The sequence below is a fragment of the Quercus robur genome, chromosome 5 (genome assembly GCF_932294415.1).
Source record: "Quercus robur chromosome 5, dhQueRobu3.1, whole genome shotgun sequence".
NCBI classification, from domain to species: domain Eukaryota; kingdom Viridiplantae; phylum Streptophyta; class Magnoliopsida; order Fagales; family Fagaceae; genus Quercus; species Quercus robur.
Genome location: NC_065538.1, coordinates 21,009,513 through 21,024,196, shown reverse-complemented (window position 1 = coordinate 21,024,196; position 14,684 = coordinate 21,009,513). Strand labels below are relative to the sequence as shown.

The 14,684-nt window shown below is 35.9% G+C and overlaps 1 protein-coding gene across 1 annotated transcript; it reads right to left on the bottom strand.

The window, feature by feature from the left end:
• Positions 1-6,903: 6,903 nt before the first annotated feature.
• Positions 6,904-8,700, bottom strand: LOC126727969 (uncharacterized mitochondrial protein AtMg00810-like). Its single transcript, XM_050433863.1, has 2 exons — positions 7,520-8,700; positions 6,904-6,943 (listed from the first exon to the last, which is right to left on the bottom strand). The coding sequence occupies exons 1-2, from the start codon at positions 8,698-8,700 to the stop codon at positions 6,904-6,906; spliced, it is 1,221 nt and encodes a 406-aa protein (XP_050289820.1).
• Positions 8,701-14,684: the final 5,984 nt, after the last annotated feature.

Below are 14,684 nucleotides of genomic sequence, written 5' to 3'. Positions count from 1 at the left end.
TATTGTTGCACATTATGCGGCTAGGGGTGTCAATTTGGGTTAGCGTGTCGGGTTCGTGTCGTGTTGAGGTAGGGGTATTCGACTAAATGACTCAACCCTAACCCGACCCATTTAATAATCGTGTCATAATCCTTCAACCCTAACCCAACCTGTTAATAAGGCGGGTTGACCTGACCGAACCCATTTGGCACACTTAATAAACGAGTCGTGTTGGGTTGACACGAATGTAACACAACTCATTTCAACCTGCATAATATTAAATATAACATCTATCTAGAAATAATTTTTTTACATCCTAAAAAGCAATGCATACACTTCAAGTCTTCAACCCACATTCAAAATAATATAGTTCAACAGAAATATAACATTCATCTAGAAATAAGTTCTTTACACTTCAAAAGAAGTACATACACTTCAATCTAAATTCAAAATAACAAAGTTTAACAAAAATAAAATAACATAGTTTAACAAAAATATAATATCCTTGAAACTCGTCAAATGTTAAGTTTCAATTTCCAATTATATTCCTTGTAAATTTTTATAATTACTCACTTTTCTTTCTAAATTTAAAATATATGTTGGATATAAAAGGTATTTGACAAATCTAAAATAAAATAAATATTTATTTGTTATACGAGTTAAACGGGTTGTGTTAAGTGGGTCATTTCGGGTTAACACAAATAAATTAACGTGTCAAACGTGTCTATTGTGGGTTACGCGGGTTGACCCGCTTATGACACGTTTTTTATCGTGTTGCTTTCGACTCGACCCGTTTATGACCCAAACCCATTAAGGTCCAACCCTAACCCGAAAAAACCCGTGTTGGGTTCGTGTCGTGTTCGTGGGTTGGGTCGAATATTGACAACCCTAAATTATGCCTGTCCTTTCGCCTTTTTTTTTCAAAACATTAGAACTTTACAAGCACTGTTTTATCTTTAATATTGCTATTTAAAGATAGGATGGTGAGCCACAAAATGGTTTTTACAATTAACATAAAATAATTTATAGACAACAAATATAACATTCTTAAGATCTTTAGAGGTTCAATATAAAAAAATTTTACATCCAATATTTTATCAAAGCCTCAAAGAAGACACTTTTGAGTTTTTCATCCCAAAAGATTTGAAATTACTAATTTGATCCTCCATCAACTGGTTAAAGTTTAATTTGATCCATCAAGTATTAATTGGGTCAACTTAGTATCTTAATAATTTATTATGTCAATTTGGCTTCTCAACTTTCAAATCAAGTCAATTTCATAGTCATCCTTTGATCTTATCTCCATTTAAATCTTAACAAAATTATGTTAAGTGACAAATGAAGCAACCATAAAAAGGTTATTATAAAAAGTGTAAAAATTTTAAAAACAAATTAACAATTAATTTCTTTTAAATTTAAATTCGGAGGAAATTCAAAGAATGACATTAACTTTTTTATTTCTTCAGAAACAAACACACACATTAACTTATTTAAAAAGTTGAGGATTTTTTTTTTTTTTTTTTTTTTGAGGAATTTAAATGTGCACAATTAAGAGTTGAGAGGTGAGAGTGAAATTGAACATTATCCAATAACTAGAGGTAAGGGTGTCCATGGCTCTATCAAAGCCAGATCTTGGAATCGCCATCGACCATCGACACAAGATTGTCGATCAATCCAAAAAATATAAACCCCTTGCTAGGATCAATCAAACACATGGGTCGATTTGTTGTGAGGATATATCCCTCTTGCCGATCTAGAATTTCTAAGGAGAAGTTCTCAAGACCTCCATTCAAGGGGAATGACTCCATGGGTCAACAATGACTAGGAAAGCAAATGGGGGTATAGAGGTAAAAAGAAAATAATCACTTGAAACCACAAAATTATATGTACATAAAAGAAAATATTAATTATACTTAACTAAAACAAAATATTTTATTAATATAATCAAAACTATATTAATAATTAAAGTATCACATGACAAAAACGCATTAATTTTACATGCAACACATACATATATTGAGCCACTTGGTCAAATATGTGTAAGTTTTATTATTAAAACAAAACTTATAATATATAATCAAAATAATTAAAATAAATATGCCAAATGCCTTGTAGTTGAATTGGCACCTCCCCATACACAAAGTGTTTGGGGGTATGAGAGAAAATGGTTTGATCTGCGGAGTTAGCAGCATGTTATAATTATTTCTCAAAAAAAAAAATAATTAAAATAAATATTAAATTTTATTTTAAATTATTTAAAACCTTTTGATAATATAATTTTAAATGAAGTAAAATTTAAATTTCTTAAAACTTAAGCAAGACTTTACCATAGAAAAATATTAAAGATAATACCAGTTTTACTACATAAACCTAACATATTAATGCGACAATTACTATGATCGATGGGTTTCAACCATCTCATTAATCGTTTGAATTTTTTTTTAGATTGATATCACATCAATTTATAAGCATAATGTAATAAAAATTGTAGTACTTGCAGAAACACACTTATAATATATTGTAGTAAACACAAAATTTAACTACAAACTAGTTTGTAAGTAATGGTTATAACTTCACTCAATACTTTTTTTTTTTTTTTATTGAATGTAAATTTTGATAAATCCACTAATAGATTACATTTTCTTTTTATATCATTCATACTTGCAAAATTTCTAAAAGATCAAAAATCAATACCTATGTCATCAATCAAATTTTCAAATTTCAAGTTTTTATAGTATAAAACTATGCACAAAAAGAAATTTATTGAATGAATTAACATCCGATTGGCATCAAATTTGTAGCTATACTTATGTCCTAAAGTTTAAGGTATTTTTTATATTATACAAAGATAGAGTTTAATTTAGAATTAACTATCTTTAAAATTTGAAATTTAAACATTTAACTGATAATATAGCTATTAATATTTAATTTATGAATAGATAAATTAATCAAAATTTATATTCAATAAAAAAAAATATTAAATGGAGTTATAGCCATTGCCTAGACTCAAATTTGTAGTTGTACTTTCTCCTAGAGTTTAAGGTTTTTTTAAATTATTATTTATTTATAGTAATAGAGTTTAATTTAGAATTAACTATCTTTAAATGATTGGCAAATTACCAAAAATTAGTAAATTCCCAATATATCCCTACTACGTAGGAACAAAACAACCAATGATTGGTCCGGTAAAGGGTGTAATAGTACATTCACAATATCAAAAAAAATTTAATGAAAAGGCATGATCACACGTGTGGCACGTGTGAGACCCACCCAAACCACTATATAATATTCAAAGGGTTAGGCTTATGGACTCGTCTGCGACTCTGCGTTGTTACTTTCTTTTTCGGCTTTGGGAATTACAGTTCGAACCCTAACCCTAGATCGCAGCCAGCCATGTCGTCCAAGCAAGGTACAAGCCAAAAAACCCTAGATTTGTTAGAATTCGATTCACAATTCATCAAAATCTTCCTGAATTTCTTGTTAATTTGAACAGAAAAGCTTTGGATTTGTTGATTGGTTGATTTTGTTTTGTTTTGGGATAAAAATTAAAGGGTTAATTTTTTTTTTTGGGTGTTGTAGGTGGAAAAGCAAAGCCTTTGAAGCAACCCAAGGCTGACAAGAAAGACTACGACGAGGTATGGTTTTCAATTTCTTGAAATTTCTTTGAATTTGTGTTTTTCAAAGTTTGCTGCTTTGATGGTTTGGTTATCTATCTAGGGACTATGGTGGAAAAAGATTCAAATTAGTTGAAATCGAAGTGTTTTAGTACTTGGGTTGATCTTAATCTGTAATTTTTCTCTGTTTTTATAATCAAATTCTGTTTGATTAATGAGAATTATGGTAAGGAAGAATAGGATTTTTTTTTTTTTTTTTTTTTATGGATTTGTCTTTTGTAAGTGAAAATCCTGGGTCAATTTGCTTCTGGGATCATTTGATTGGCTTTCTTTTGGGTTTGCTTTCTTTAACTTTATTAATTATGAATATTATAGAACATAAATATATAATAATCTTTAGATACTCCATAAGTTATACTTATGAAGTTTTAACATTCAAATATAGTGTAAACTACTAAGAGCGAAAGGGTATTTTGTATCCCTCCAAAACTTTTTTTAATTGAGGTAAAAAATTTAAGTTAGATACTAATCTTTGCGGCTCATATGTTTTTCTAGTATGGATTTTCTAGAATTGGTGGATATATTGAGTTTTCATTAACCCTTTTTGTTCGTTTACTTTAGTTTTCTTTTTTCCTTTGTATACTTCTTGTCTAGGGTTGTGCCCCTTTCACTCTTTATTTAAAAAAAAAAAGTTTATTTCTATCCATTCAATTTCATCACTGTTATTTGATTATTTTCATGTAATAGTATACTTCTGTGCGCATGCTAAAACTTGCTTGATTATATGGTTTCGACCTTACTGCTATTTGATTCTCTAACCCTTCCTCTACTTCGAGGCATTTAGTGGTACATGCTACACATTGCTGAAGTTGGTTATTGTAGTGTTGTTTGATCTTTCTCTGTGGCATCACTGTCTCAATCTGGCTTAATCTGCTTTCTACAGGTTGACATGGCCAATATTCAAAAGAAGAAAGAAGAGGAAAAGGTAATATATGATCTCGGTTTATGTTTCTTGGTTTTCATGTTCCCTTCAATGGGTTGTTCTTCAAATTCTAAATTTGATCTTGATTTATATGATTAGGCACTCAAGGAGCTTAGGGCCAAGGCACAGAAAGGTCCCATTGGTGGTGCTGGGCTGAAGAAAAGTGGGAAGAAATGAGGGGTTTTAGGCCCCAATAGGACTGTGTTTACAAGCATTATTATGATGATTACCTTTGATTAATGTGATTGTCTAGCTTCTTGCTATGTGTGTACTAAACTATGGGAGTCATCTATGTAAGACTAAATCTTCAATTTGCATGTTAGTGATATTTTCTTGTTCCTAAAATGACCCCATTGCATTATGTGTGGAGATGATTATGATTCTGATGCTTAGCTTCTGCTACTGCTTTTTAATGGTAAAATTTGTTGACTATGATTTGTAATTTGTCCAATAAATAATTTCGCTACTTATGATGAATAAGTGCAGGCCTTTTGCAATTGGTCAAATTATATATTCTTTTGTAAAAAGAAAAATGAGTGACCAAAAATTACATGTGGGGTTTAGCACATTTGTTGGTGAATGGTAGGTGATATATTGATCGGGTTGTGTTGGCTTTCAAGTAAGGCTATCATGATTGGTTCTAGGACACCGACAAACCCCCGCAATTTGCTTTCAGGTTATTGGTCGAGAATCGAGACTCAAGTTATAGGTATATTTTTGGGAAAACCATTATTTCTACCAAAATAATGTTATATCCACTAATAGCAAAAATAAAATATACAAATCCTTTTGAAATTAAATAATAAATATTATGTTTGGTTGATTTAGTGGAAAATATTTTTTAGAAACTTTTTTCTTTTCTTTGATGTTGGGATTGTTTTTTAACAGTATTTCATAGAGTTACACACTCGTCTTAACTTGGCCGATATATCTATTCTCTTGTATTTTTATTTTTTTTCGTTTTTAATTACTTTGATGGTTACAATGGGGAAGAGATTACAATGGGTTTTTGCCTTTTTGGACAAAAATGCGATCCAACATTTTTTTTTAACCCTTAAAAACACTTTTTCATATATATATTGAGAAGCACTTAAAGAGAAATGATCACAAGTACCTTACTTTTTTTATATTTTATGTTCAATCTTATTGTCTTTCAACTTTAGTCATAACCCTTCTAAATTTTATATTATTGCTGCGTTTTGATTAGTAATTTTTGTGTTGTGTGTTGGGGGTTTCTGCACTAGATGTTGTTTTACTGAATGTTGTTATTAAAAAATATTTATACTGAATATTGTTATGTCATGATAATTAGGTGGTTAATACTTAATACCATATTGAACTATTCTGATGCATCAAAAGATATCGAACTATTTTGGATGGTTGATTATCTTTTTTAATGGTTCTTATAATATTTGTGATCTACATGCACTGGAAAGATCAGATACCCTTTTTTTTTTCGAAGCAGATTGCACTCAACTAAAAATACAAGATATGTAAGGATACGTATATTAAGTGTGTGTTTGTATTTAGCTTCTGCGTTTCCAACTGCATTTTGTTCCTTTTTCTTTTTTTTTCTTTTTTTTCGGTTTTCATGCGTTTTGGAGTATTGCGGTTACTGTTTATTGAACAGTAACCGCAAATATTGACTTTCTGCAGTAAACAGTGCATATATGCACTGTTCACGGATCCACAAATTTCATTTTTTATCAATTTTTTCATTAAAAATGGGTCCCACAACACTATTTACACATTTAAAAATTATTTTGCTACAGTGTTTTCAGTTTTCAGTTTTCAGTTTCAGCAAAATAAGTTCTATCCAAACACACCCTAAAAGCCGGTTGGGTCAAATTTGTTTGGGTGGATTTTAGCAAATTCGACAACAAATGAAAAAATGAATTTTTTTCAAACACTCCCGTTGTCAAGTTGTAAACCACTCAACCTAATAAAGCAAAGAATCCCTATGTGTCTTCATGTCATTTGGGTGGGGCAGGATTTTGATCATCCTTATTATTATTACTTCTTCTGTCTCAAATTATTGGTCTTATATTTCATTTTGGGATATTTCAAAATTGTCAATTCTTTAAAATAAAAAGCTATTAATTTATTGAGTTTTCTATTATGTCGCTATCAAACACAAGCACTTTAAATGATAAATTTTTTAAAAAACTTTGTTTAAGGGTAATTTTGGAAACTTCCATATTTTTAATTAAGAAACAAAAGAATAAATGATGTTCCTTTAAAAATTTTGGTTTTTTTTTTTTTTTTTTTTTTTTTTTTTAAAATAACTAACAATTTAGGACAGAGAGAGTACTATTATTTTTTAATAATTCAATAGTTGAGGGAAGGGGGATTTGAACCATAAACATCTCTATTAAAGATATTATGAGGCACTAATCAAGAGGTAAACCTGATATTATAACTCGATTGAGTTGGTTTTTCCTTTGCTCTTAAACTTTTCAGTAACTTTGTGGTAATGAGTCACTAGAGCATATTAAGCAAAAATTACGAAAATCATTTCCCTAATTTGTAGATCAAGAGCTGCTTAATCTTGAAGTATCATAGTGAAATGTAACTAAGGCGAAAATATCAATTTGGTCCTTACATTATCGATTTGGTTTATACATTTTGATAACAATTAATTTGGTCCATGTTATTTTTGACTTGCAGTTAATTTGGTCCATACCGCCAATTCACTAATAAAAATTGATTGCAAGTTTAAAATTGTTAAGATTATAAAGTGTGAGAAAGACTGAAGAGTCTGTATATTGATGTGTATAGAACAATGTACAATAGAGAGCCTTATTTAGGCTAGATATGTGTGCAGTACAAGTAAAAAGAGTAAACTACAAGTACAGTATACTGGGCTAAGCCCAATGGGCTAAACTAGTCTAAGCTATACACTAACATCCCCCCTCAAACTCGAGGTGGCAAAGAGGAAGCCAACTGGAGTTTGGATATAAGATCTTGAGGACGACCAGGCGGGTGAGTCTTGGTAAAGATATCAGCAGGCTGGTCAGCAGAGGAGATGGAGAATAACTTGAGATTTCCTTTCTTAAGATGCTGGCGAGTGATGTGGCAGTCGATCTCAATATGCTTAGTGCGTTCATGAAAGACATCATTATGAGCAATGTAGATAGCACTACGATTGTCACAATAAAGAGGAGTGGCAGTGGGCTGTGGAGCATCCATGTCAGCCAAGAGCCAGCGAAGCCAAACAAGCTCACAAGTGGTGTCGGCAAGGGCACAATACTCAGCCTCAGTACTGGAACGGGAAACCACATCCTGCTTCTTGCTGCGCCATGAGACCAGAGAAGTACCTAACAGGAAACAGAAACCTGTGATAGAGCATCGATCAGTCGGATCACCTGCCCAGTCAGCATCTGAATAAGCATGAAGCTCGAGAGAAGATCGAGAGAAGTAATGCAGACCATGATAAAGTGTGCCTTTGACATATCGAAGAATCCGAAGAACAGCAGCATAGTGGACAGAACGAGGTGCATCCATGAACTTACTAACCATACCCACGGCATGTGAAATATCCAGACGAGTAACAGTGAGATAGATCAAACTGCCAACCAACTGACGATAGCGAGTAGCATCGGATATAGGTTCACCGTCCAAGGGTGTGAGTTTTGCATTGTATTCCAAAGGAGTGGAAACAGTCTTGTTATCAGTGACACCGGCTTTGGAGAGAAGATCAGAAGCATATTTAGCCTGGGAAAGATAGTATCCATCAGAGGATGAGGTAACCTCAAGCCCAAGAAAATAGCTGAGAGTGCCCAGATCTTTCATCTCAAAATGCTGACTAAGGAAGTTCTGAAGAGAGCGGATACCTGCAGAATCATCTCCAGTAATAATCATATCATCAACATAAAGAAGAATAAGAGTGATACCAGCAGAGGATCGTCGAACAAAGAGAGCAATGTCATGAGGACTCGAAGTGAAACCCTGCCGAGCAACAACTGAGCTAAACTTCTCAAACCAAGCTCGAGGAGCCTGCTTGAGGCCATAAAGAGCACGGCGAAGGCGGCAAACTTGATTGCCTGAGTGTGGATAGCCAGGGGGTGGTTGCATGTACACTTCTTCATGGAGGTCTCCATTGAGGAAAGCATTCTTCACATCCATTTGATAAAGAGGCCAACGGCGAACAGCAGCCACAGCAATGAGACATCTAACAGATGTAAGACGAGCAACAGGAGCAAATGTTTCCTCATAGTCAATACCATACTCCTGAGTAAAGCCCTTGGCAACTAGGCGAGCCTTGTATCATTCAACAGATCCATCAGCCTTGGTCTTGATCTTGTAAACCCACCTACAACCTACTACAGACTGACCAGGAGGTAAATCAACCATATCCCAAGTGTGATTCTTATGAAGGGCATCTAGTTCTTCATTCATAACTTGCTGCCAAAGAGGGTCAGTATGAGCCTCACGATAGGTGTGAGGTTCATAGAGAGTGGCAAGAGCAAAAGAGCAATGATAATCAGTGAGATAAGGGGGAGGAATGCTTACCCGAGTGGAACGACGAAGTTCAGGACCAATAGGAGACTCAGGAGAGGGTGGTGCCACAGGATCCAAGACAGGCGGGTCATATGCCGGAGACAGAACCGGAGATGAGTCGTCTGGAGAGGCAGTCGATGCTGAAGAATCCTCCACAAGTTCAGGATAGAGAGGGAGGAAAAGATCAGTAAAAATGGGAGACTCTGAGGAAGAAGATGTAGGAAACTGCTGAAGACTCGTGAAAGGACGATGTTCCCAAAACTCAACATGACGGGAGACACGAAGGCGATGAGAAATGGGATCATAGCAGCGAAACCCTTTTTGAGACACACCATAACCAAGGAAACAACAGAGACGAGTACGAGGTTGGAGCTTTGTTCGTTCATGAGCAGGAAGAGAGACAAAACAAGCACAACCAAAAACCCGAAGAGAGGAGTAGTCAGGAGTTTGACCATAGAGAAGCTCAAATGGTGATTTGTTGTGTGTAGTTGGTGAAGGAATACGATTAATGGTGTGCACAGCAGTGAGTGCGGCCTCACCCCAAAAGCGCTCAGGAAGAGAGGCAGAAATGAGAAGGATGCGGACAACATCAAGAATGTGACGATGTTTTCGTTCTGCACGACCATTTTGTTGAGAGGTGTAAGGACAAAACCGCTGAGGAAGAGTACCATGTCTGTCTAAAAAGGATAGGAAAGATTTATCATTATATTCTTGAGCATTATCTGATCGAAATACTTTAATGGTGCGATTGAACTGTGTTTCAATCATTTTATGAAATGTTTGGTAAATAGACACAAGTTCAGACCTATGGTGAAGCAGATAAATCCAAGTATACCGAGAAAAATCATCCACAAATATGACAAAATATTTAGATCCCCCCTCAGTGGGAACAGGTGCAGGACCCCAAATATCAGAATGTATAAGATCAAAAGGGGCAGAAGAAAAGGAATCACTTTTACTAAAGGGCAATTTTGTTTGTTTGCCAAAATGACAGGAAGTACAATCAAATTTTTAAAACTGAACTGAACCTAAATGACCTTGAGAAGCTAATAATTGAAGACGAGATAAGGATGGATGACCAAGACGAGCATGCCATAGATCAGGTGAGGAGGTGGCAGTGGTAGCAGCTGCAGAAACAACTTGTGAAGGAATCTTCAAGTCATGAACCTCAAACATGCGACCAACCTTACGGCCTGTCCCAAGCACTTGACCCGTCCGGGGATCCTGCACATCCACACCATGATTAGTAAATAGAAGATCTACGCCTAATTCGCAAAGTTGACCAACAGAAAGCAAATTGAGGGATAACTTTGGAATATGAAAAGTGTCACTAAGGGATAAACAAGGAGAAGAGATTGTTCCTTTATGACTAACAGGCATAGGAGTTCCATCAGCAGTGTAAATGGTGATTGGATGTTCTAAGGGTGCCTTATCAGAAAATTGGGATTCATCAGGAGTCATATGGTTACAACATGCAGTATCAAAAAACCAAGGTTGTTTACCTGAGGTGACAGAGAGGGCAGTGGAAGTGCGCGATAAAACCTGTTGAACAACTGCCTCAATATCAGTCGTAGTAAGTGAGGAAGCCAAAGATGGACCTGTAGGAACCGATGGATCTGAAGGACATACAGCAGCTGCCTGAGGAAGAGAAGCTTTATTCTGCTCTTGCACAAATTTCTGTAGCTTACGACAAACAGAGATGTCATGGCCTTTGGCACGGCAAAACTTGCAGTGAATACCTTTGGAAGACTGAGAGGTGGGACGCTCGGAGTTTATTCGCGGAGGAGCAGTGAATGCAACAATGGGAGGCTGTGGTGAGGGTGTAGCCAATACATGATCAGATGATGTCATGTGATAAGTAGGCCGACGATTCTCCTCAGAAATGAGCTCCTTTACTGCAGCATCAAGAGAAGGAGTAGGAGACCGGCTAAGTAGAGAAGCCCTAGTAGGCTCAAAATCCTCACGTAAACCCATCATGAAGTGCATAAATCTACGGCGATCCCGGTATTTGACAAAGAGCTCAATGTCCTTAGAACACACCAGTGGAGGATCTACAGCAGAGAGTTGTTCCCACATAGTAGAAGTCTGAGAATAAAAATCAGAAATAGACTGACCTGTCTCTTGGCGCATTTGATAAAGTTTTGATTCAATGTGAAACTCCAAGCTTGAATCATTAGTGCAGTTATAACGATCGGCCAAAAATTTCCAAGCAGCCTCAGCAGTTTCAAGACGAGGAAGAAGATTATGAATGGAGGGAATAGAGGTATTGATAAACCAAGATAAGATCTTACTCTGAATACTCTCCCATTCCTCTAGACGTTCTTCATAATCATCTGTTGTAACAGCAGTCTTGGAAGACTCTTCAGCAGCTGTGGCTTTGGACTTAGGGTCTGGTACTGGCTTAGGAATTGAACCAGTCACATATCTCCACAGTTTACGACCCTTGAGAAAGACGGTCATATTCTGAGACCATGCATGATAGCTAGTAGGACCATCCAACATGATGGTGATAGGACGTATGATATCTCGTTCACTTTGTTGAGCCATAATGAAGAAAATGACCAAAAAGTGAGATTTAGATACCTCAAATGCAGAAACGGAGCCCAAAATCAGAATCTGCGCGAAAAACTGAGCAAGACAGGTCCTGTTGAAAAATTTTGACTTGGTCAACGGTCAAAGTCAACGGTCAAAGTCAACGGGCGGCCTGGTCAAGTCAACTGATGACGTGTGCTGACGTGGCGGTGTGACGTCACGCTAGGGCTGACGTGGCAGTTCCAAAAACGAAGCTGGCGCGTGGGGCGCGTGTCAGCGCGTGGAGCGCGTGGGAGGACGTTTGATCTGGCGCGTGGGGCGCGTGAGTGAGAGTGGCAGCGCGTGGAGCGCGTGCTCGTGAGGCAGAAACTTCAGGCGGCGCGTGGAGGCGCGTGTGAAGTTGTTTCTGGCCGTTCTTTGTTGGGTTTTGCTCGGGATTGTCTGTTCTGTCACTCAATGCCTTTGCTTTGACAGTTGGATGAGCAGAACAATAAGATCCGAGAGTTGTTGGGACTGTGGGCGTGACGGCGATGACTCGCTTCTGACAGTGGCTACTGGATGAAGGCGAGGGTAGCGGAAGAACGCCGGAGATGTCCACAGGAACCAGAAAGTCAGAGGAATGGCTCTGATACCATGTTAAGATTATAAAGTGTGAGAAAGACTGAATAGTCTGTATATTGATGTGTATAGAACAATGTACAATAGAGAGCCTTATATAGGCTAGATATGTGTGCAGTACAAGTAAAAAGAGTAAACTACAAGTACAGTATACTGGGCTAAGCTCAATGGGCTAAACTAGTCTAAGCTATACACTAACAAAAATAATATGAACCAAATTGACATAATTCCTAAAATATAGGAACCAAAATGGTATTTTCACCTATAAGCTAATTGACACTCTATAAGACCATAACCCAACAAGTGTGCATATTTTAATGGCATTAAGGTCAACATATTTTCCTTCATCTTTTTACGAATTAGGTAAGCAAAAGCTTTTGAATAACTGTCATTTTTTTTTTTTAAAGAAATGAATATATCTAAACCTCTTCAAGTATATGTCCAATCCCACAAGCGACTACCATTTTAGGGGATGAAGGAAAGAAAATTTTCAAATAAGACCATTGTAAATATCATCCAAATCAATTATCATTTTTTGAAAGTAAGTAGTATACTACCTAAAATTTTCAATTCTAACAATCCGCGGGGAAATGGGGCATTGGCACTCGGCACTTGGGAATATGAAATTCCTTTCTAATCCAGTATTGCCTTTCTGGCTCGTCTGACTCTTCCTTTACAGAATCTTCTTACAGTTCTTCCTCTTCCTCATTTTATTCAGGAGGATCTGTTGGAAACATAGGTGGAAGAGGTGTTTTCATTGGGGTAAGCGGTTGCCACCAAGGATTAAGAAACTTCCAGTTAAATTGGTATTGCATTATTGGCTCGTCTGACTCTTCCTGTTCAGAATCTTATTTCTGTTCTTCCTCCTCATCTTCTTCAGGAGGATCTGCTGGAAACGGAAGTGGGAAAGGTGTTTTCATCGGAGTAAATTTTGGGAATATATCCGGCCTTCGCCCATGCTTGGGCATTACCCCATTCCTGCCACATAAAATAGAGGATGAGCAATTATTTATAAATTTGAGGCTAATGTGCAACCAAAACAATAAAACTATCAGCTACTTAAACGTATTTTAATTCTTTCCACGTATAAAGAGTATCAAATGTACAAGTTTACTTTGGTGCTCAACATGATTGCTGAAAAGTTCAGTGTATCCCCTCAACTTCCCTTAATAATTTGAATATTCATTTATTTTTTTCCATTTAGAGCAAGGGTCTAAATACTTGTAATGGTGTTCAAATTTTCATGATACAGACAAATTGCCTTAAGACACTAACTTCACACCACATCCAAACAATTTATTTACCATGCCCACACAAATTTTTTAAAGTTTCTCAATCCTTCCAATATAAGCATATAACTAGACATCCCCTGCTACAATAAATCTCCGGTGACAAGAGAGAGAGAGAGAGAGATAAGGTCTCAACTAAGTGGCAGAACTACTAAACATGGAATAAGCTATGACAGTAAAATCATAAAAGAGCAAAAAGTCATGACAAACTTCATAGAAATCGTTCCTTTCTCTCTCTCTCTCTCTCCCTTCGTTTCTTTCCGATTCTATTTTGGTCCTTTTTTCAATATTCAGTTCAAACATGCCCTAGAGAAATACTTTGAAAGTTCAAACACTAGGTGATGAAAAGACCAAGTAACTGTGGACATCATGTCCATTTAAGCAATCAACAAGTCTCTCATTTAGGAAAAAAAAAAGAAAAAGAGATTTTAAGCACGCAATCAGTAGGTTAAGAGTTTCCAAGTGCTTAAAATGGTTTTCTAACAATAAGCAATGACTAACAGACAAGAAAATCTGCAGAGGGATTTCTCACGGGGCAGGGTTGGTGATGAACTTAATTATAGTTTTGTGGTTGTGGCATTATAGGAAGAAGAGGGATCATATGTAGAGACTGATAATACTCTAAAAGACTTCAATATGGTGATTTTCAAGGAAAGGAGAATAAGCTTCAATTTGTGTGTCTCATGGGTCAAGTTTATGGAAAAGCAATAGAAGTGAATGGAACATTTTTTCCAATTATGTTAAGTTTGTAGTAGGAGATGGCATAAATATAAGTCTTTGGCAAAATGTGGGCAGAGAGCTGGCTTTGAACGATACATTTCCTGATTTGTGTTTGTTAACTGAGAATAAAGATGCTTACATTGCCTTGAATCTATGTTGGTCACGAGAAGGGGGCAAACAATAGAATTCACACTTCATTAAAGCTTTTTCAAGATTAAGAATCAGAATCGATGGATTTGTTTAAGTTATTGTACTCTATGTTTCAATTATGGTCAAGGATTGATGTGATGAAAGTTAACTAGCAATTGGAAGTTTGATGGATGCTCCTAAATGCATTCTTCTTATAGACAGCAGCTCTTAGAAAAATGTCGACAGTAAATAATTTGAGAAACTGAGGGAAGAGCATTGTAGATTGGTGTAATATGTGCAAATCCAGTGGAGATACAATGG